This window comes from Macadamia integrifolia, chromosome 10 (assembly GCF_013358625.1).
Source record: "Macadamia integrifolia cultivar HAES 741 chromosome 10, SCU_Mint_v3, whole genome shotgun sequence".
Taxonomy (NCBI): domain Eukaryota; kingdom Viridiplantae; phylum Streptophyta; class Magnoliopsida; order Proteales; family Proteaceae; genus Macadamia; species Macadamia integrifolia.
The window spans coordinates 22,884,143-22,909,178 of NC_056566.1; the positions used below are offsets into that span (position 1 = coordinate 22,884,143).

The 25,036-nt window shown below is 39.7% G+C and overlaps 1 protein-coding gene across 1 annotated transcript in view; it reads left to right on the forward strand.

Annotated features, from left to right (window-relative positions):
• Nucleotides 1-21,945: 21,945 nt before the first annotated feature.
• Nucleotides 21,946-25,036, forward strand: part of LOC122090656 (UPF0613 protein PB24D3.06c-like) — a 30,725-nt gene continuing 27,634 nt past the window's right edge. Inside the window, exon 1 of the mRNA XM_042660300.1 lies at nucleotides 21,946-22,229. Within this exon, the coding sequence (XP_042516234.1) occupies nucleotides 22,041-22,229 (189 nt within the window). The 5' untranslated portion in view covers nucleotides 21,946-22,040. The remainder of the gene's footprint in view (nucleotides 22,230-25,036) is intronic.

Genomic DNA, 25,036 nt, shown 5'->3' on the forward strand with positions numbered 1-25,036 from the left:
ATTGGAAAAAATCGACTGACGGAGACAGTCGAAGGTGAGTGCGGCCGTGCTGCCTGTTGGGATGTCGTATTACAATACCATTAAGAGAGAGAGAGAGAGAGAGAGATGGGGTGGTTTTCTCAAAATGGTGGGAAGAAAGGGAGATACAAATAGTGAAATAGCACAGGATTTATTTTGAAGAGTCAACAAAGAACGTACGGAAAGCCGATTCCAACATACAAAAAATCTTCTACAGTGTGAGGATTCAACTGTTGAAGTGTATATTAAGGCCTTAAGTCTTAAGCATCATTCGATAATGTTTTTGTTGTTTTTATGTCATATTTTCGAAAATAAAAATAGATTTTTTGGTATTTGATAAATTTTTTTTTTAAAATATTTTTTATAGACATAATATCATTAAAAAACCTAATAATATCATCGAATGCCCAAAAGGGAGAAAGGGTTTAATTGTCTCTTTTTAGGTTTAGATTTATCAGGTACAATAACCTTTTTTTTCTCTCAAAATTCGTTTCTAGAAACGACGAAATAAACCAGACTTGTTCCATCAAAGTCGTTTATGGAATTATAAATAGGCATAAATTTTGATTTATATTTCTAAAAACGGATGAAAAATCATGAAATGAAACAACTTTATCAAATGCTTTTAAGGTTGTTTCTCTGTTTCAGGGAACAAGAAAACGTAGAAACGGCATAAATGAAATGTTATCAAACAATGCCTTAGTTGTTCAATTTTCACTGTCACTCACCGCTCCTTTTCGAGGATTTGAACCCAATTATCATACGTTAGCATCTCTCTATGTTTACCTTTTTTCCTCTCACAATAGAAACAAATTTGTTATTTCATAGGAGAGGAGAGAGATAGACTGATGGACATAGGGAGATGCTAGAATACACTAAGAAGTCTATTGACTTTCTTTCTCTCATACATATTTTTTTTATAAAAACACATACACATTAAGGTTGGGAGGTCTTGAGAGTAAACCAGATCCTTTCAAGTGACTGAAGAGGTCCAAAGATAGGAGAGAGGAGAGCAGGGGAACTCGTAGTTCCTTAGATTTCTCACATTGGGGCTCTACAATCCTTTAAGAGGATAGATGCTCTCCTTTTGAGGAGGGCCTAAAGCATTTTTAAGCCTTTGTCTCGAAAATCCCATTTGTGATTCTGAAGTATTAGGTAAAAACTATATACAAACCCATGCATGATCCACACTAGCTAAGTGGTCATGCACAATTATAATTGATATGTTAAATGCTATTGTAATTAATAACATGACAGGGGAGATTCAGGATCTTCTTTTTTCTTGCTTTAAGTGCTCAAAAGGCTAAAGTGTTAGCAAGAGTGGATTTTGGAGCAAGGGCCTAAAGTGCCAAACTGAAAACTACCCTCAGTACTCAAAAGTAGCTCTAGATGTGTGTGTGTGTGTGTGTGAGAGAGAGAGAGAGAGAGATGTTCATAGATTTTATGCATGATTAAGCTGAAGATATAAGTTGGAGAACAGTTAGTGAAACATTTATTGTGATACCTTACTTTTAAAACCTGGTTTACTTACACGGTTGACCCGGTTTAACAATGCAGGACCCGAACCAGAGAGGGTTAAGGCGGATTCCCTATGGACCATGATGGCGAGGGTGACTTTGAACACAGGTTGGCTAGACAAGTCCGAGTCAGTGCCAGAAGAGACAGGTGTACCCAAGCCGTGTACATGCACGTATCATAAGGCCATGTACGGGTAATACTGAAATGTATCCGTATCCTAAAGTGTATACGTATTATATATCTCGTACTAAGAGAGATACATGCCGATAGTCGAATTTCATCAAAATCTCAATTGTTTGGCTAAGTTCGACCAACAGGTGGGCGGTCACAGGCAAGTGTGTGACCCACCCATGTGGCTACTAGATATTCTCTAGTATAAATAGTACTTATTGTGTCTTTTCTTTTTTCTCATTTAATGCATTAAAGAGTTGGTGAGAAGAGTAAAGAAGAGAGAGAAAAGAAATAAAGAAAAAGATAACGAAGAAGAAGAAAGGGAAAGAAATGGAGGAAGAAATGATTTTAAGCGACGCCGAGGTTTGATCTTTTCATTTTGGCACCAAAAAAATGATCCTCAACACGAGACCTACAATTTGAGGTGAGCGAAAGCTATACTTCTTAAACTTTCACCATACCCCAAGTGAAACCCTTGATTTGGGTAGAGTTCTTTGAGATCTTGTAAATCCCACTTGAGATAATGAATCTAAAGTTTGATAGATGGTTTATGTGTTGATTTTGAAGTTTAAAGAAGTGTTTACAAGATTTGAGAAGCATTGGTGATTTCTTGAGTTAAGAGGTGATTTTGGGGTTTTGAAAAAGTTATTGAGCAAAGAAAGTAAAATTGCTTTTCAATCATTAAATCTAACATAGATCTAGGTTAGAATCATCTTATAAGACCTTAGATCTGTGAAAAATGTGATTGGAACAGCCCCATTTGATTTTTCCGAGGTTGTGGAACGTTTCAAAGAAGGAAACAAATTTCTGCCCCCACAGGTGGGCGAAGACCGACGGGTGAAGCCACCCGCCTGAGGGCGCCCACCTGAGGGGGCAGCACCTCAGTTCCCACAGGCGGGTGAACCAGCTCACCTGAGGGGGTCCACTGATTGAATCGACGGGCTATCCGACCCGCCTGTGAAGACTGGTGGGCGAAAACAGGTGGGCTGTCTGGCCCACCTGTTGGCCCCCCAGTCAGATTTTTGAGCCCGAATGGGCCCAAAACGGACGGATAACCCTCTTTTATGATTTTAAACATGATTTAAATATCAAACCTCGTTAGTTTTGAACCCAAGGTGGTGAAATGCTAACCCCATTTGCTTATGATAGGCTCCACTAGAATTTACGTTTCTCACGCAGAATCTCACCCATACCGAGCGTGAACATTTGTACCCAACAAGTAAGTGGGGAGAGGACATTTGAATTTATTTTCAAGCTTGTTTTTGCATCATTAGATTGTATCTAGACTAGCCATGTCATCATGCAAATTATGTGCAGATTAGTCATCCTCGTATGCCATTCGCACACATTGCTTGTGCATTCTAAACAAATGATTTATGATATGTGTGTTGTGCTTTACATTGTCAAATGCTAAATGATTGATGTGCTTATGTGATGAATGGTTGGATAACTGTGCATGATGCATTATTAGATTATACGCCATAGTCGGTTTGGAAACGAGTGCATTGGTGGCCCGTGGTATGGGACGCAGTGGCACTATACAATCGTACTTTGTCATATAGAAGCATACGGTTTAGGATTATCATTCCCCGTGCTACGACCCTTCCCAACAGGGGTTGAGATGTTGGATTATCACTTAGGGGGAAGCAGTGATTGCGGTTGTCGGGTCACTGTGGCAGTTAGACATACACCGGGTTGGACCCCTTGGGTCCCTATCTGACACAATGCTCACTGGCACTCCATGCAAGCGCACTATGTTATCCCTATAAAGTTGTGCTAACTTGGCCATAGAGAATTTGGTCTTTATGGGAATGAAATAAGCAGTCTTAATAAGTTGATCCACTATCACCCAAATCGCATCCATCCCCTTAGGTGTGCGTGGTAGTCCGGTGATAAAGTCCATCGTAATCCTATCCCACTTCTAGTCTGGTATTGGGAGTGACTGAAGAGTATCATAAAGTCGATGCCTCTCAGCTTTTACTTTTTGGCATATAAGGTAAGTCGCCACATATAGGGCTATTGTGGTTTTCATGCTTGGCCACCAGTAGTTTTGTATGAGGTCCTTATACATCTTTGTACTTCCTGGGTGGAGTGAGTACTCAGAGCTATGTGCTTTCTGCACTTTGTCTTGTATCTTCAAATCATCGAGCACACACAACCTACCTCGAAACAATAATGCCCCGTAGCTGGCTAAAATGAAGTCAGGGTTATTCATTGTTTGCTCTTGAATCTTAATTCTGATCCGTTGCAACTCAGGATCCAAAGGTTGTTTCATTATCGCCTCTTGCCTAATAAACGGGTGCACCTGTAGAGCTGGCAGGGATACAGTTAACCATTTAATGTTTTTTAGTTGATGTTCAAGCTCTAAAGTTGCTCCTTCATATAAGAGGGTTTCATCCATTAGCATCGCTTCTTGTACGAGTGGTGGGCTGACTGCTAAGTATGAGAGTGACACAGTCTGTACGTTCTGACTCAATGCCTCTGCCACTACATTAGCCTTGCCAGGATGATACTGAATGTCACAGTCATAATCCTTCATGAGCTTGAGCCATCTCCTCTGCCTCATATTCAAATCTCTTTGGGTGAAAAAGTACTTAAGGCTTTTGTGATCACTGTATATCTCGCACTTCTCTCCATACAAATAATGTCTCCAAATCTTTAGAGCAAAAATGATTGCAGCTAGTTTCAAGTCATGAGTGGGGTAGTTCTTCTCATATTCCTTTAGTTGTCAGGATGCATATGTTATCACCTTACCGCATTACATGAGAACACAACCCAACCTGACCTTAGAAGCATCAGTGTAGGCTGTCATTCCACCTGTGTCTTCAGGGATGGTCAACATAGGGGCTGACACCAACCTTTTCTTCAATTCCTGAAACTCTTCTCACATTCCTCTGTCGATTCAAATTTTACCCTCTTTTTGGTTAACTTAGTCATTGGTGCTGAGATCAGAGTAAAATTCTCAATGAAGTGCAGGTAGTACCCAGCTAAACCCAAAAAACTTCTAATTTTTGTAACGTTCTTGGGGTTTTCACACTCTACTACTGCTTTCACCTTGTCGGGATCCACCTCGATTCCATCCTTAGACATTATGTGTCCAAGGAATCCAACTTGCTTAAGCCAAAATTCACACTTATTGTATTTGACAAACAATTGTTGTTCTCTCAGCCACTATAATACCATCTTCAGGTGTTGAGTATGCTCCTCTTCCATCTTAGAGTAGATCAAGATGTCATCAATAAAAATAATTACCCATTTATCCAGGACATCGTGAAATACTCAATTCATTAAATCCATGAATGTAGCCGGTGCATTGATTAATCAAAAAGATAACACTAGGAACTCATAGTGACCATACCGAGTCTTGAAAGCTATCTTGGGTATGTCACCGCTCTTTATCTTGAGCTGATAATAGCCTGATCTAAGGTTTATATTTGAAAATACATTTGCACCTTATAGTTGGTCAAACAAATCATCAATGTGTGGTAATGGATACCGGTTCTTAATGGTTAGCTTATTCAATTCCTGATAATCGATGCACATACGCAAGCTGCCATCCTTCTTCTTGACAAACAATACAGGGGCATCCCAAGGTGAAACACTTGGGCGAATAAACCCTATCTTCAATAATTCTTGCAACTGCATCTGTAACTCCCTCAATTCGGTTAGTGCCATCCTGTATGGAGCTTTTGACATTGGAGCTGCTCCAGGAATCAAGTCTATAGCAAATTCTAATTCTCTATCAAGCGGTAGATGCATCAGATCATCTGGAAAGACGTCAGAAAATTCTTTGACCACCTCTACCTCTTCTAGAGGTGTAACCTTTACATCAACATCAAGTACCAATGCTAAGTAACATAACCATCCACTTTCCAACAACTTTACTGCTTGAAGAGCAAGATGAGGACCTTTCTAGCCCATTTTATTTTATCTGCTTGGTATACCAGTTCTTTTCCTTCATCATTTGTCATCCTAATTAATTTTTCGACACACATCACATTTGCTCGATGGGCCGAGAACCAATCCATGCCCAGTATAACATCAAAATTCTGCATGTTGAATTTGATGAGTTGTGCATTCAATTTCTTTCCACTGATTTTCATTGGGCACGACCCATACACCTCTTTCAACTGTGTAATTTTGTCTGTAGGCATACTAAAAATCATCTTATGATCTAGTGTCTTGGGCGACATACCAAGTTTCTCAGCAAATCTTTTAGATATGAACGAATGTGTAGCTCCTGAATCAAACAAGACATAGGCTGGTATACCCGATATAGGTAGAACACATAGTGCAACAATGCATATAAGTATAGCAGGTCATCAAAATTCAGCATAAGAAAAATCTTAAATTAAAATGTACCTGCTACCACTTCCGTACTGGCTTCAGTTTCCTCAGTTGATAAGGCATATATTCTTCCTTGCGGTTGATTCTCCTGAGTTAAGGGAGGTATGTACACCGAGGGCTGACTGGATGGTAAGGCTGGTCTGACCCGACAGTCTTTGGCATAAAGCCCATAAGAGTGGCAATTAAAGCAACGGGTTTGTGACATCGAAACTGGGGCAGGGTCCCTTTGTACTTGACCTGATGTAGATGGGGGAATGGGTGGCCTTGTGACCGTAGGCACCGTACTAGTGTTTGGGCGAAAAGATGTAGAGCCCGGACCACCAGCTGGTCGAGGAAGGTAGCCAAATGGCCTATAGGGCTGTCTATATGTAGGTCCAGAACTATACGACCCACGATATACCTTGGATGAGTTGCCCATGTCCGGAAATGGATTTGTCCTCTTCCACAATCCAGGTGTGAGGGATTGTTCTCCCTTTTGCTTGTCTTCCATGGTTTTGGCTTTTTCCACAATCTGACCATAATCTATCAAATCTAAGACCTCGAGCACTGACCCAATAGATGCCTTTAATCCCTTCAGAAACCTTACAGCCTTTTCTTTAGCTGACCTCATATCCCTAGGGGTAAAATGGAACAAGCTTTCAAACTGCTGCTGATACTCAAGGATAGTCTTATTCCCTTGAGTTAAGGCCATGGATTTCGTCTCTTTACGATCTCTGAAGCTACGAGGGTAATGGTTTGCTAAAAACAGCTCCTTGAACTGCTCCTATGTGGGTTCCAGATGTGCGACAAACAATATGGGCTTAGAGGCTTGCCACCAAGAGTTGGCTTCATTCTTGAGTTGCAGCCCTGCACAAATAAGCTTATGTGCCTCAGTGCACTCAACTACCTCAAATATCTTTTTCAGCTCTTGGATCCACTGGTCCGGCTCTAGAGGGTCACTCCCCACCTTAGAGAATACAGGTGGCAAGTTCCTCTTGAAAGATTCCACTATCCTTGTATTATTTATCGACGGGTAATTGGGTGCGTATACCGGATAGTAAGGGTACGGAGGGGGCACCATATATGGAGGAGTGCTGAGTGGCAAGATTAGAGGTATACTTCCGGCTTGTGGTCCCAAACCAGACCCTACAGGTGGGTCTTGTGGAGTAATTATCCGAGGATGTTGACCGAGTTGAGGAAGGTCAAATTGTTGCTGTATAGTAGCCATAAATGCCTGCTGCTGCTGGAGCATTTGTTGCTGGAAGGCTTGTTGTGACTATTGAACTATGGTCACAACATCACTCAGAGTGATGACAGGTGGAGGATCCGGAAGTGTGGTCAAAGGTGGGTCCCTTTGAGCCACACCCTGGTCAAGGGTTTCTTGAGGTTGTGGAAGTGGGGTTTGCCCCACAGAGCGGGACCTTCGAGGATTTGGTGGTCGACCAATAGGAAGAGGACCACGTGAGGTTCTTCGAGCATTGCTACCAGATCTAGTGCGTACCATCGTGTCCTTGCACCTGGATCATACCGTACACAAAACATTGGTTAAGTACCTTAGAATTTACATAAGCACATAATCATATGCCAAAACATGGGGTATTGTACTGTATGATGTCTTACATCCAGCCACAGCTTAGTCCCGAGAGTATTGTGCTAGCTAGGGGTGTCAACCGATCAGGCTGGTCCGATTTCAATCGGACTTAATCGGGCTTGAAGACTTTCAAAGGCTATACCATGTTTGCCCATTTAACTAATCGGGCTTATTTATTGAGGGTATGGTGCACTTTATATTCGGTCGGTCGACCTTGGGCTATAATTGGGTTACCTTAATCGGACTTTAGTCGGGCCTTAACCGGGCTACGGACATGTTTAATGTTAAACGGACTTTAACCGATTTTTAAACGGGCCCTCTTTAAAATGTGCTCTTATATTCCGGCTCCACTCATGCAAGCCCAAAAAAATGACAATAAATCAATAAATGATACCAAATATAACCATTATTTAAAATGTGAACATGTCTTTACTTTTTACTTTTTATTCTTTAATTTGGGGGGTAAAATAGGTATTCTACAATCATTAAAGGGTCGGGCCAAGTCGGTGCACAATAGGCCGATCTCGGTCGGGCGTTATTCAGTCGATCTCGGTCGGGCACCCGACGGTCCAAGTAGCAAAATTGAGACCGACCATTTATAAATGGGCCGGGCTCAAGCCCGACACATTTAATAAATGGTCTGGGCAGGGCAGGTCTATAAACGATCGGTCCCGGTCGGTTTAGTCAGGTTGGGCCATGAATTGACACCCCTAGTGCTAGCGCTTCAACAAGTAGTATGGTGGTCCCACTCGATTTTTTTTTATTATTATCATTATTATATATTTTTTATTTCATTTTATTTTATTTTATTTTATTTTTTCTCCCAACCGGTGGGCGGCCACCGAAGGGCGACCACCGGCTGGCAGCTCAGGTCAGGCCCGCCGATCCAACCCAAGGCGGACAATAAAGGGGCCTTTAAGCCTCTTTCAAACCTCATTTCTCCCATCTTCTACCTTGGCTCAACTCAAGGTGATTTTGGAGGGTTACTTGGTGCATCCACTCGCTATTTCACTCAACGATTCCACGGATTTTGGAAGATCCAAGTGCCTTTCACTCTCAAGTAAGTCTCTTCTCCATTTCTTTTATTGGAACATATATTTTGAGTGTTGAATCCATTTATACTTCCCAAAACTTGATTTTTTTTCATGTTTCTTTCCATAGAATAATCATTCCATGAGAATATGATGCTTCCTTTGTGACTCATTCATAGTTTTGGGCTTTACTACCCAATCTATGAGAGAAAATCCCAAACCGTGTCCTAATTTCTCCAATTTGGGGTTTTCTTCTATCTCTACCCTTTTCTCCCCAACTAACAACTCAAATGGGATTTCTTATCCTTGATTTGCACTTACATTGTTGGAAAGATCATGGAAACTTGTATATGCTTGCAATTCCATCTATTTTTTATGAAAATCCATCTCTTTTCCATGAAAATCCATCTCTTTTGTGTTAGGTTTTTTGAAAAAAAAAATTTCTGGGGTTTCTATGATTCTCTTCACTTCATTCCATACTTGTAAACAACTTTGAATCACTTACCATTAATTGTTGGTGCGATGATATTTGACTTACACTTTGAATCCATACTTGTGAACAACTTTAAATCTCTCTCATTCCTTGCACCTCAATGTCACAATAGAAATTTTTTGCATATTCTTGGTTGTATAATGATTGGTATTACTATCATTGACATGTAAGCTTCAAGTTCTACACTTTTAAGGGATTTTCATTCTCTTGGATTGAACTTACACATTGAAATTTGGGCTTTCCATCATTTGACACCAATTACCCCACTTGAGGAAATTCTTATGAGGCTTTTCATCACTTCTCACTTGCCATGCTTTATACTCCTTTGTTACTTTTCTATGTTACAACATGCTAGTGGATGCCATGTTTGCGGATTTCCTCCTATTCATTTCTCCATGGCTTAACCACTCCTCTTTTTATAATGATCCACATTATGAATTTAGGTGCATTTACATGTGCTTGCTCACCCTCTTATTTACTTCATTTGTCATGTAAAAATTTTACTTATCACTATTTCTTCTCTTTTCTTACTAGGATGTCTTCTCACAAGGGCAAGGAACCAACATCCTCTTCCAATAGACGTAGGGCCACAACTTCAAAATGGAAGGGTGTAGGGACTAGTTCCCTAGCCCTTTGTACAAGGCAACAAGGACATACCCCCATCGATCCTTTAGACTATGATGAGGGACTCTTTCGGAGTTTGAAGGCAAAAATATTGGCAGACCTTTTTAAAGAAGTTCGTGATGATGGAGAAAACCGTGGTAACTTACGATTTCAATAAGATTCAACTGCAAGAGAGGTTTACTTCACTCGGTTGGCAGTCCATCCTTAACATTGACCGCCCATGATATGAACACCTGGTTCGAAGGTTTTATTGCAATTTGGAGGTCTCTTACCTGTATGGGGAGTACTCAATCACCAACATGGTGAAGGGAGTGAACATTCGTTTGACTGTGGACACTCTTACCAGTATTTTAGATATGTCATCAGTTGGGCATCAATTTTATAGTCCACCAAGGAGTAAGCCCGTGGGCCCATCCTTAAGTTCGGAGATGCAGGACCACATTTGCGAGACCAATAGTGGTAGCAAGGTGCATCAGGATTCCAAGATAACATTCAACCCGGAGGCTCGTATATTTTCTCGCTTGGTTCAATTTAATTTGCTCCCTAGAGGAGGTCATAGGAACTAAGTCGGCTTCATGGCAACCTACATAGCCTTCTACATCTACAAGGCCTTGGAGGGAAGTGCCAAGCATTTATGCCTGCCCTACATTATACTTAATACTATGGAGCATCATGCCACACATCCTAAGGACGAAGGTTTCCCTTATGGTAGGACCCTCACTAGGGTTTTTGAGTTCTTTTGGGTGGATTTGAGTGGTGAGAAGGGAAAGACCCCAGTGGACAAATTTAACAGGGAAAACCTACGCAGGATGAGTCTCCAAGATCTTATGGATGTACCTCAAAGGGCAGGAGCTCAAGGAAGCAGGAATAGGGGGAATGTCCACAGGGAGGATGTCCACATGGAGGAGGAGGAAAATAGTGAGGAGGATGAGGATTATGTTCATCAATTCGAGGAGGAGGACTTTCTGGACGAGGATGTCCTCGAGGAGGAGTTTCTTGATTCGAGAGATGTTGATCCTGACTTTGCTAGGGCTACTGACCCACAACATAGAGCCCCACCACCTGAGAGTGGTGCATTTGACTTTGAGAGCATGATGACCAGCATGAGGGCCTTAAAAGATGGGTAAGATCAGCTTTTGAGAAGACTAGATGAGAGTGCTTCTAGAGAGGAAAGTATCTTAGAAAGGCAGACTACATTAGAGAACTCGTTCCTAAGATTGAGCAAGGATTTGGACACAATGGCCAATGCCATTTCAGCGGACTTACCCTACTTCGGAGGGATGTGTAACTAGTGAATGCGAGGTTTGATCACTACGATCGACGGCTCAAAGTTAAATCGAGGCCTAGGAGGAATGGAGTAGTAGAGCTAGATGATGATGAGGGTCTCTAAGTACTTAGCCTGCCTATCCTAATCAATTTTTACTTGTCTCTGTTATTTATGTGTTTATGGTGGACTATATATATTTGTACTTTTCTCTGTAATTTGAACTTGCTAGTATGATGTTCTGATGTTGTTGGTGACTTTTAGTTAGTTTTGTATGTTTGATAAACTTATTGTAATTTGGTTGTAACAATGTTAGTTAGTCTGTGTTGATTATGCTTATTCATATATGTATATTGTCTATCAGGTGCGACTATTTAAAAATTTTAGAAAATCTTGTTTTAGCGTTGTTATGCTGCCGAAATTTTGTTAAATTTGTACTCGATGGGTTATGAAATCAACTAACTAATCTTTTATTTATTCCAAGCAAACTTTCTCTAATGCATGCCATGAAATGCAATAATTAAATGTAACCATCATTTTTTTCTTTTTTTGGTTTTTAATTCTTTAAAGTTTTTACATTTACCCAACCCCAATTTCCTATTATAGATTCTATGGGGTCTAAATGGTATGCTGTGAGTGGATAGAGCATCACGCTCTGATACCACCATTGTCACACCCCGTTTACACAGAACCGGACCAGTGACCGAGTTAACCCTAGTTAACCCAAACCTGCCAGGATCATCTGATACAGTACCCCACCATAGTATACCCACATCTGAGAAAGTGTTCAAAAGTTCAACGGAAGACTTAAATTACCTGTAAATATCCCCAATATACTTGATACCAAAATTATAGTATATAGCTAAGTACATGTGGGCCGTAGGCATGATATTTACACAAAAGAATAACAATTTACGTATCAAGTACACAAAAGGGGAGGTCATCAAAATAATCAAAAAGCAAAATCCGATATGGTGTCATTACTACGGTCTCGCAGCACAGCCTTCGCACATGCAATTAGCATCGTGCTCATACTCCTCGGGGACCCACCAATCCTCAACAGGAAACTCGACTGTGGGGCCCGACTCCTGATGTTTAGGCGGATGACCTGTAAAATCATCTAAAAGATGTATGCACGTGGGATGAGCTCACTAGCTCAGTAAGTGAAAAGAAAGAACACACAAACAACCACATCCCAGATTTTGGAAAAGTTTCCAGCATGCGTTGGGATCACAAGTGAAATTGAGTACTGCTTTCCACCCACAGATCGATGGTTAGTCAGAGCGAACCATACATATATTAGAAGACATGCTCAGGGCATATGCAATGGAAATGTGTGGTAGTTGGAAAGAATATATACCCCTTATGGAGTTTGCCTATAGCAACAGTTATCAAGCTACAATTGGGATGGCTCCATATGAGGCATTATATGGTAGGAAGTGTAGAACTCCTCTGTATTGGAATGAGGTCAGCGAACGCCGAATGTTAGGACCCGAAATGATACAGATGACATGTGACAAGGTCGATGTTATTCGAGAAATGATTAATGCAGCTCAGTCACGACAAAAGAGCTATGCAGACACCAACAGGAAAGACATTGAGTTTCAAGCAGGAGAAAAGGTGTTTCTCAAGATTTCTCCTACTAAAGGGTTGCATAGATTCCAAAGAAGGGATAAGTTGAGCCCGAGATACATTGGCCCATTTGAGATTTTGACTCGGGTTGGCTCAGTAGCCTACATGCTTGCTCTTTCACCTTCGCTCGAAAATGTTCATAATGTATTCCATGTATCCATGCTGAAGCAATATGTTCACGATCCATCGCATGTGTTACCCATGGAACCAAAATATCTAGAAGCTGATATGACCTATAGAGAATAGCCAGCTGAAATCTTGGACCGAAAAGTGAAAACCCTTCGCAACCGCTCCATTTCCTTTGTAAATGTGCGATGGGCTAACCATTCACTTGAAGAAGCATCTTAGGAGAAAGAAGATGAAAACCAAGCCAAGTACCCTCATCTTTTCGAACAACCAGGTACGCCAATTTCGAGGGAAAATTTTCAAAAAGGGGGGGTAAATGTGATACCCTACTTTTAAAACCTGGTTTACTTACACGGTTGACTGGTTTAACCATGCAGGACCCGAACCAGAGAGGATTAAGGCTGGTTCTCTATGGACCATGATGGCAAGGGTGACTTTGAACATAGGTTGGCCAGACAAGTCCGAGTCAGCGTTAGAGGAGGTGGGTGTACCCAAGCCATGTACGTACACATATCATAAGGCCATGTACGGATAATGCTGATATATAGCCGTATCCTAAATGGTACACGTATTATATATCTCGTACCGAGAGAGATATATGCCAAGAGTCAAATTCCATCGAAATCTCAATTGTTTGGCTAAGTTCGACTAACAGGTGGGCGAATCCGTCCACCTGTGTGACCTACCCATGTGGCTACTAGATATTCTCTAGTATAAATAGTACTTATTGTATCTTTTCCTTTTTCTCATTTAATGCATTAAAGAGTTGGCGAGAAGAGTAAAGAAGAGAGAGAAAAGAAAGGAAGAAAAAGAGAACAAAGAAGAAGAAAGGGAAAGAAATGGAGGAAGAAATGATTTTAAGCGACGCCGAGATTTGATCTTCTCATTCCGGCACTGAAAAAGTGATCCCCAACACGAGACTTACGATTTGAGGTGAGCGAAAGCTATACTTCTTAAACTTTCACCAAACCCCAAGTGAAACCCTTGATTTGGGTAGAGTTCCTTGAGATCTTGTAAATCCCACTTGAGATAATGAATCTAAGGTTTGATAGATGGTTTATGTGTTGATTTTGAAGGTTTAAAGAAGTGTTTACAATATTTGAGAAGCATTGGTGATTTCTTGAGTTAAGAGGTGATTTTGGGGTTTTGAAAGAGTTCTTGAGCAAAGAAGGTAAGATTGCTTTTCAATCCTTAAATCTAACTTAGATCTAGGTTAGAATCATCTTATAAGACCTTAGATGTATGGACAATGTGATTGGAACAACCCCATTTGGTTTTCCCAAGGTTGTGAAACGTTTAAAAGAAGGAAACAAATTTTCGCCCCCACAGGTGGGCAAAGACCGACGGGCGAAGCCGCCCGCCTAAAGGGGCAGCACCTCAGTTCCCACAGGTGGGCAAAGACTGACGGGCTAACCCACCTGCCTGAGGGGGCCCACCGATTGAACCGAAGGGCTATCCGGCCTGCCTATGAAGATCGGTGGGCAAAGATAGGTGGGCTATCTGGCCCACCTGTTGGCCCCCTAGTCGGATTTTTGAGCCCGAATGGGCCCAAAACGGACGGGCAACCCTCTTTTTTGATTTTAAACATGATTTAAACATCAAAACTAGTTAGTTTTGATCCCAAGGTGGTAAAATACTTACCTCATTCGCTTATAATAGGTTCCGAACGTGAGGTTTTGTACCCAATAAGTAAGTGGGGAGAGGACATTTGAATTTATTTTAAGGCTTGTTTTTGCATCATTAGATTGTATCTAGACTAACCATATCATCATACAAATTATGTGTAGATTAGTCATCCTCATATGCCATTCGCACACATTGTTTGTGCATTCTAAATAAATGATTTATGATATGTGTGTTGTGCTTTACATTCTCAAATGCTAAATGATTGATGTGCTTATGTGATGAATGGTTGGATTACTGTGCATGATGCATTATTAGACTAGACGCCATAGTCGATTTGAAAATGAGTGCATTGATGGCCCGTGGTATGGGACGCGGTGGCACTATGCAATCGTACTTTGTCATATAGGAGCATGCAATTTAGGATTATCATTTTCCGTGCTACGATCCTTCCCAACAGGGGTTGAGGTGTTGGGTTATCACTTGGAGGGAAGCAGTGGTCGAGGTTGTCGGGTCACTGTGGCGGTTAGACATACGCCCGGCTGGTCATTAGGACAGTCGGCAACCTTAGTGGTATATTCAAGAGAGCCAATCGTACTGCTTTTAAATTGCTAGGGTCAACACCTTTACTTTTTTGTCACCTTTACTTTTATGTTGAGAGTAGGTAGTCGGCATGCTTTGCTTTTATGAGTACTCACGGTGGGCCTTCTCCGACAACCCTATGGGCTTACCGCGGGATGGAGTTCATCGCTCGTACCCGGGGCATACGCGCACTGTGGTTGTAAGTAGCACATAACCTGAGACTTAGTAATGTTGTATAGGTGGATAAGATTTAAAATGAATTGCATAACATATAGTGCATATGGATGTGACTGTTTGTGTGGTCTTTCTTTTCACTTACTGAGCTAGTGAGCTCATCCTATGTGCACACCTCTTTTAGATGATTTTGTAGGTCACCCACCTGAAGGTCAGAAGTTGGGTCCCACAGTAGAGTTTCCTGTTAAGGATTGGTGGGTCCCCGAGGACTGTGCTGCGGGACAGCAGTAATGACACCGTACTGGATTTTGCTTTTTGATTTTTTTAATGACCTCCCATTTTGTGTACTTGATACGTAAATTGTTATTCTTTTTGTGTAAATATCATGCCTGCGGGCCCACATGTACTTAGCTATATACTATAATTTGGGTATCAAGTATATTGAGGATATTTATAGGTGATTTAAGTCTTCCGCTGAACTTTTGAACACTTATCTTAGATGTGGGTATGCTGTGGTGGGGTACTGTATCAGATGATCCTGATAGGTTTAGGTTAACCGGAGTTAACTCGGTCATCGGTTCGGTTCTGTGTGAATGGGGTGTGACATTTATACCTGATATTTGACCTTGTATTAGAATATGAAGGCTAGAGATATACAATTATTTCGATCATCTATTTACTTTACACTAATTAAGTTCTTAACTTATTGGACTGGTTTTTCTCAAAGTGCACTCTGAAGCATTTAAATTCAAGTGTCCCATGAAATTGAGGAATGAGAGGGAGAGTACCAACTTTAGTGAAAGGATTATTGCACTGCTAAGTACTTGTAATGCTAGAGAAAATTGCAACTTTCAAAATTTCGCGAAATTAATATGTTGATCAAGATGAGCCTAGATCTCATGTTATTCTAGCCGAAATCTATTATATACGATAGCGAGTACAGACATTTATATTAATCTATTAATAGTGTATGTTATCTTGCATTGTCTTTGGGACATCAGTTTCTCCTTCTTAAGTGGACATTTTTTTGGCCCTATAGTATTAGTTCCTTTTTCGAAAATCAATAGAATAGTAATGGTATATCCGAAGATGCAAAACTTAATTTTTCAATAGGATTTATGAAATTAAATTATGTCCACAAATAACTAATGAAAAGGCCAAAGTAATCAAGCAACAATAGCAGTTGCTCAAGGTCTTGGGTACCATTAGGTTAATGACATGGCTCAATATCAATGGAGATAAGAAAATAATACAAATTTAAAAGAACTCTTAGCCTTTAAAAAATAAAATAAAAAAATAAATACCTAGGAAAATATTAAAATGAGTTATAAATGGGCTGAGCTAATCAATTGGAGATAAGAAAATGATAAAATTTTAAAAGAACTCTTATCCCTTAAAAAAAAAAAAAACAAAAAAAAATTAAAATGAGATATAAAAGGGCCAAGGTAATCAATTATCGATGCTTTTTTTTTTGGGAGGGGTCAATGTAACTTGACTGCATTGCCAAGTGGGGAAACCCAAGAGGGGGCCATTTTCGTTCATCGCTAAAAATAAATAAAAAAAATCGTCTTATACAAACATTAAATGAATTTATTTCTATTATACTTTTCATTAACAAACCAATGTGGTTATATAGATGCTCTCCTATTTTGAATGGTATAAGATTTCAATCAAATGACTTAGTTCCTACTAAACGAACTATCCATCTTATGTTACTTTAATGCAATCAATTTTTCAAAACAGATTTTGGTGGGACCTGTGTAATGCCTGTCATGGACATAGTTTTTTTAGAACATTTTTTTTTTTTATTCTACCTTCTTCTGGCTGTTTTTGGTTCTCTAGAAAGTGTGAGAAATAAAATAAGATAAAATTAAATAAAGAATTTCTTTCCCTTGTTTGGCTGTTGAAGAAATGAAGTGAGAAAAAAAAGGTGGGGATGCTTAGGTGGAATTCTATTCATAGATACCTTTACACATAAAATAGACCATTAAACTAAGCAAAGAAGTAATATTTAAAAATATTATTATATCATCATCATCATCCTTATCATCATTAAATGTTGAAAATGGAAAGCACGCTTTGACGTAGGTTTTATATCAAGTTGACAGCAGAGTGAGGTCATACCAGGCATAGGACAAACCAGTATCTAAACCTAACCTGGCCTACCGTGTTAACAGATTAATTTGTATATTAATATATATCCATTCATCTCATCAGAGACAAGAGATGTCTCTGATAAATCCTTAAGTCAGCTCAAGATGAGAATTTGAATAGAGTTTTAATGTCTATGATGGAAGGATGAGCTTACCTATTTATTGGCCAAAATCATTTTTAAAATCAAATTCAAAAGGAAGTGGAACTTGAATGACTTTTAGAGAGAGAGAGAGAGAGAGAGAGAGGAGAACTTCCCACATTCCACAATCGATAAAGCTCTTACCCATTTCTTTCTAAATGGTCTTCCATTAATTGTAAGCATCAGTATACTATATATATCTTATCATTGGGAGATAGGTCCACTCAAACGGCTCAACCCATTTCACATCAGCCAAAAAGTATTAATCTTTTTTTATATTTGGCTAATTCGTCTTTTAGTTGCTTCTATTGTTGGAGGAATCATTGCTTATTAGTACCCCAAAAACTAATTAATCATGGGCAAGTCCACAATGGTCTCTTATGCTTTAGAACCCATTTCAATAATGGTCTTAGAAAGGACCCAAGCAACAAAGACTTTATATATAAAGGAAAAGAAAAATGAGACAATAAGCTAGTTTTAATGTTATCTTATACCATTTGGGTTCATCTTGTTTTGATTCCATACTACCCCACATAAAATCAAATACCAAATTAATGGGTTGGAGTTATTCACCTTTACTTGAATTAAAGGAATCCATTACTCAATTGGTTCATTGGTTGACACTCCGGGTCACAGGCCACATCCAAGAGGTTGGTGAAGAATCCAACTTACCCACGCCTAGAGTACCCCTCCCACCCTCTTTCTATTTTTAATACTTGATATGATAATTGATCATAAAAATTCTATTCTATATTTCTATATATTGAAAAGGTTGAATTTATGTGGTAAAAGAGATAGGGAGTGTAAATATATATTATTGAACTTTGTAGAAATGATTCTAGTTAGTAAAAATATTCAAATTCCTTGTGGAAAAAATCTTGCTTGTGGGTTGAAGATTTTTTTTTTTTTTTGGTGGAAGAATCCCAACCCCATAGGAGGGGAATGGAATTTATTCATAGATTCCGTATAGTACTCATGGATGGAGCTTGACACATCTCCAATATCTATGGTTAGATCGTCGTACACGTTACCATTAGGACCCTCATAGCCAGGGAGTCTGCATTGCTGTTATTCTCCCTTAGAACAAACATTAAATTACAAGCAACATAGTATGAGAAAATATACATCATATCTTTCAAAATATATAAGACTGATCCAAAGGGGACTAATGACCATTCGTTGGAGATAAGTGATAACGTCCTTGTTATTTGACTCTACAACCAACTTGTCAAATTAAATCTTATGGATTACTTCAAGAATGAGTTTTAAAGCACTTTCTTTTTATTCATCTAGTTTTCAATTTCTACACATATGAACAAAACACATTTTTTTCATGGATAATATTAAGAGAGGAAAAAAAAAAAAGAAAAACCTACATAGTGATATAAGTACTTAAAGTGACATTTGACAGCTAACTGATAATCAATCTAATAACATGCTAGTCTGGTAGATGTTTTGATCTCTCCCTCTTTCTTCTACTTGCTTCACACACTACCAGATTGAAGGAAAAAAATATGAAAACAAACAAGGACATACAAACAAGATTTTATATAGTCAAACCAATTGCATGCCTAACTCCTTTAAAAAGCGGCCAGTTGTGAGTTCTCTCCGTGTAAGAATAATTTTCTCTTTTCTTTCGCCGAAAAAAGAATCATTAGCATACTTTTTAACAAAATATTAGTACTCAATTGCCTTCCATTCTGAAAAATTCTGCCCCTCTCCTTTCGTACGACTCACCCTTTAGGTGATCAATCACCAAAAGGATACGAAAGACATTTTTTTTTTCAAAACAAGAGACTTATCACAAACAGTACTCATGTAGTTTGAAGTGATAGAAAGCAAAAATACCATGGATTTCACTTCTCTAAATATATTTAATTCCTCATAATCTAATTTTTTATTTTATTTTATCATTTTCTTAGAGCTTCTCTTATTTTCTTCATCATTAGTGGAGGATGTTGACTAACTATCAAGTCTAATCGTAAAAGAGAATCAATGAATTTTCATTATTGTACTCTTCAAGATCTGAATTAAGAGTGGTGATTCCCAATCTCAACATTAATTATGGCTACAAACCTGAAAAAAAGGGCAAAAACCCAAAATACAACATTGAAAACTAAAAAGAGAATAGATGCAAAAGCCCAAAGTACACAAGGATTGATTCAAAAGACCCTCTTAAGGGTAAAACGATATGCATGGATAGATTCTTTGAAATTTGTTACACATGAACCATTTTGGGTTTTTTAAATACAACCCCACCACCCCCCCCAAAAAAAAAAAAAAAAAATCCACTTGAGAATGTAATTAGTTGTTTAGTTGTCATTGGAATAGGTGGTGTGGGCCATCAATTAGGTCATTTAGATCCAACCCTAATTAGAGATAATCTCATGCAGTCTCTTTTCAAATCATTTTACTTCAGTTATGAATGATTTTCTCATCTCACTCTTGTTGGTCCCAGTATCATGCAAGTTTGCATTTTGTACAGTACAGCTAAATGTGGGTCAGTTTGTTTAGGGCCTCCATTTGTTTATTTATTCATTCTTTCATTAGCAAATTTTACCTAAGAGACAAAAGATATGACATCTCTGAGTGAGAGAGAGAGAGACCTTAAGAATCAAGCATTGTCAACAAAGAAGACTGCATATAGCATTGCAGGCTTTGTGCTTTATTTGCTGGACAAATGAAACAAAATGAGAGCTATGAAAGCTGTCCACTCCACTATTGACTTCTAGTTAGCCTTTGGACTACAAAGGCCTTTGGAATTGGAATATCATGATAAGGAGACCTATTGCAAGTAAAATGATCACTTTCTTCACATCAGAAGAAGAATGATTCTTTCTCTTTTTGTCCATAGTTCAACTTGATTTCTCTTTATATCATAGCCATTAGATGAATCTCTTATTAGCACAGTTCAGGTCTGATTGCTCCACATTGATGCATTACTCTTGCAAATGTCTAAAATAATCTGTGTCTCTTATCCTTTAGTACACCCTTTGCATCTGTCCACAACAGGCCAGGTCAGAGGAAACGGCCATGGGTTTTGTGAAGATTAGAAAATTTCACAAGTTGGCCTTATCAACTCTGAAGATGCATGATGAACCCACCTCATTTGGACTGTCATCTCATTGTTTGTAGATTCTTGTTCAGGCCACTATAGCCTTAGCAATTCTCATTGGTGTCCACTGAATTGAACCAAGAAAGAGAGATGATATTTATTAAATGGCGAGGGGGAGGGGGAGGGGGAGGGGAGGGGGAGAGGAAGGGCATGCTGCCCGCTTGTTGTAAGCTAGTGGAGTGCACCAATGGGAGTACGCATACAAGGGGGGGACCACATCATTGAAAAAAAATTTGGCTGCTACCTGGGTTGCAGCCCTGCTGGCAGTCAATGAAATGGGGTTGAAGGAAACCCTCCTCCTTTTGAAAATCCTCTTTTACTCTTGACTTAAAAAACTTTTGGAATATGACAAGAGATAATCAAACGACAAAGATTACATGTTCTATACACTTGTAGAAATATTGTTCAGGTACCCCCTTGTTAGTATAGAGGAAGTGGATATACAAAACCTAAAACAATGCAAAAGGGAATGGAAATCGCAAACAAATGATCACAAATGCATAAATTTACGTGATTCAACAAGGGCGCTTACATCTATAGTGAGATGAGTTTGCTTTTCACTATTAATGGAGAATAAGAGTGACAATCGCTTGTCTTCACGCCCCTCTTAGATTATAGAGAATGAAACATCAGTATAAAGTTATAATGAAGCCAAAGTAAGCACACATTATTGAAATACAAACAACAGAATACAAGACATCGTATCACAACACACCTCGCAATTAAGAAATCATGAGTTCAACTCTCTTTTCAAACCTAACTATCAAAAAAAGGTCATCGTTAGAGTTGGACTGAACCAGCACTCTATCGTATTTTTGTATAACAATTTGAAGACCCCATCTGATCCCTTCCATTTCCAAACCAGACCAATTCAGACATAGGAGCCCCAGCTACAGCTGGAGAGGGGGTCATAAGCAATAATTCCATAATTAACCAGCCCCATCACTTTGCTTCGATCCATCAGGTCAGCCTAATCTAAGCCTCTTTGTGTAAATTAAAGTTTTCAAGTAGGCCTAGGTCACAGTTTAGCCAAATCCTCTGAGCCCAGTATTATTAGCGCAGCTATTCAAGGCTGGGCCTGGCTTGGGCCAGCTTGTACTTCAATCCATGGGTTTAATATGTGACTAGTAGTCAACAGTCAACTTTCCAAATGATACGAATACGTCAAGACTCCAGAAACTTAAGAGTCAGGAGGACTCCCATAGATTGGGCCAGCCCAGGGCTTTTGTAAAAATTTTGGGCTCCAATATGATTGGGCCCATTCAGCCCATGGCCACGAGGCCCACGACCATTTCAGACTGAGTCACTGAGCGTGGTCAGAGACGGACGGGACGGGTTATATCCCTTCCCTCGCTTCCAAATCAAATCAAACGATCATTTTTCTCAGTTGGATTGTTTGAACATAGGCGGTGAACTGTGAGGAAGGATGAATGATGGGTGGTGATTCGGAGCCTCCGTCATGAATCCATCCTCCTCGATCTCGTCTTCAACTACTTCGTGGTTCTCGAGCATAGTTCGCGGTCGGTCTGAAAAGCTTGAAAACCCCAATATGGCGGACAACGCTAACGCGAGTGATGGTAGTAGTTCCCTCACTCGTAAGAACAATTTACGAGGTGTTCTCTTCAAGTATGGCCCCAAGTCTTCTCAGGTCTGAAGTTCTCACTCCTCCTTTTCTTCTTGTATTGATTAATTGAGTTTCTTTATAGTTTCTCTTTGATCGTCTTTTCCTCATCTGGGGTTTTTGATTGAACTCTGCATTAGATGCGTTCCCCACCCCCCCCCCCCCCCCCCAAAAAAAAAAAAAAAAAAAAAAGAAAAAGGAAAAAAAATTATGTCCTGAAGCCTTGCTAGGTGCAATTTTCGGATTCAAATGACACTCGTTTGTGCAATCCACTGCAAAGAATGCTATTTACTGTAAAGGATAATCACGATTTCACTGTAAAATGCGGTTATTTCACTTATTTTTTTCTGGACCGAACTCTAGTTCGCTCTTCCTGGCTCTAAGTATATAGATTATCTTCTACCGACAGTGGTGGAGCTAATTGATCTGCTGTTCGTGGTGGCAAAGTGTACTTGATCGCGCTGATCTGGAGGGTTGGAAGTGTCGTTAAGAAGTTTTGTAAATTTAACAATGATAATATGAGAGAGATTATCTTTGACCAAATGGCTGTCAACCGAAATACTACAATTTAGTAATGTTTCGCGAACAGTCACGAACTTGTCTGTTGCAACAATAACTTGTACTTATTAGCAGAAAATGGTGGATCTGAGTCATGCCACCCGTCATTCTACTTAAGACTGCAGACGCCCCCTACATTGCAATCTGGATAATGCAATTCAGCCTTCAAGATGAAATAGGTCCTTCCAGTAGTTTTTGCACTCACTTGTTGGGCCACATCTGGGCACACATGAATTGTCCTCAATCAACAAAGAGAGGTGTACCAAAACACTTCTCAAAACAGCAATACCAGGAGGCAAAACCAGGGAAAGAGTTTGAGAGTGCGAGAGAGAGATGTAAAGAACACTTAAGAGTATCATATCTAAAGTGTTCTAGACATCCACTAAAGAACACTTAAGAGTATCATATCTGAAGTGTTATGAACGTCCGTTATTTATAGTAGAGAGGTACCCCTTGGAAACACTTGTATAGTAGGGTGTAAAAGATGTGCCTTTCAGAGAATGAGGACACAAAAAACTAGCTGTTGCTGACGTCCAATGCATTATAGACGACGGGCAACACAAGATTGCCGATGTCGGCAATATGTGGGATGATGGTTATCTAATTTTGGTAAAACCTCGTCAACCTCAGATATGCCGACAAACCACTACTCATATTAGGCTTTGGCCGACATCAATAAGCACAAAAAGATGTTGGAAAAAGGTAACCGACTTATAGAAAAAACTTATTTCGATGTTGGTGAAGGATTTCCCAAAAGCATGTCCAACCGTCAACCAAAAGGAAATCACATATGCACAAAGGCCTTGCTCGGCCACACCTAGCTCGGCTCAACACATGCGTGTGTAAAAATAACCTCCCCCTCCCCCTCCCCCTCCCCCTCCCCAAAGACTAGAGTTTAGTGAGCCTTTCTTTTATGGAACCCTACCCTTGTCATTCCCATTATATACTATAGTAGTCTCACTCTACTCTCTTCTATAACCAATGTGGGACTAAAGATTCCCTGCTACTTTTTTGTATTAGAAGTGGTTGGAATATATGTAATAGGGGTACTTTAGGAACTGTCTTTATGTTAAGTTATCCTAATTTGTATTTCCTCTCCTTTCTCTTTCATCTCCCTTAGGGAGGAACATGTAATTCCCTAAAGATATTAGTTGAAACTAATATAGGTGATATGAGCTAAGAGCCCACTCACGATTTGCCTTCATCTCTCTTTCTCCTCTCATCTTCTCTCCTTCTCCTCTCTTTCTCTCTCTCCTTCTCCTCTCTTTCTCTCTCTCCTAGTTCTCTAATCTTTTGCTCAACTTCCAACTTGGTATCAGAGCTACAAGGAGTTTGAGAGTTGACTAAGGCTTCTTCCTCTTATTCTTTGAGTCTCTTTTGGAACCCTAGAAAACAAAGGGGTCCAATAGAGGCTATACTATGTAAAGAAATTCAACAAGCTGACCTAATGGAGCTTTAGAAGCATCTTGAAGACTCTTGGAGGGAGATTGAAGCATTACAAGGGCCTATTGGAGCTCAAACCAGGTTTTTGGGCCCTGTCCAGCATTACCGCTAGCCTCTATTTCGAGCTTCTCTCTCTCTCTCTCTCTCTCTCTCTCTCTCTCTCTCTCTATCCCCTCAAGTGAGTGTTGGGTATGGGGCTAGGCCTGTAAGTGTCGCCCAAGGCCCCTTGTTTGGCCATCCTAAGCACTGTTCAAGAGTTGTGGAGTTGTTGGAGCACAACTCAAATCCTTGCTTGCTGCCAGGTATCGACAACACCCTGTTTTCTGCATTTATGGTCTGAAATGACTTATATTGTGCTCTTGGATTGTTTTTTGATGAATGTCTCCTATCCTATGATACATATATGTGATATTGGAATGAAGTACTGCAATTACTAGTGGATTTGATTGGTTCTATCCCAAGTTTCAAGGGATTTTAGCTTAATGGATTTTTTTTTTTTTTTTTTTTTTTTTTTTTTTTCTGGTTCTAAGAAGATAGTATTTGGGTATTGTGTTGCTTCTTGCTTTGGATCTTCAACTGTGGTTGCTTAGGAGTATCCACCCACCATGATGTCTGACCTCACTGAACCTTTGGAAGCTACATCGGGTGTGTCGAGTAGTACTAATTCCAACCAGATTGTCTTTGACAACCCCAAAACTCAGATTTCCTTTGTCAAGTTGGATAGCACTAACTATTTAGATTGGTCATACTTTGTGAAGTTATCCTTGAGGAGTCGAGAGAAACTCGGATATATTAAGGGGACTATGAAGGCTCCCGTTGTCTCTAACCCAGAA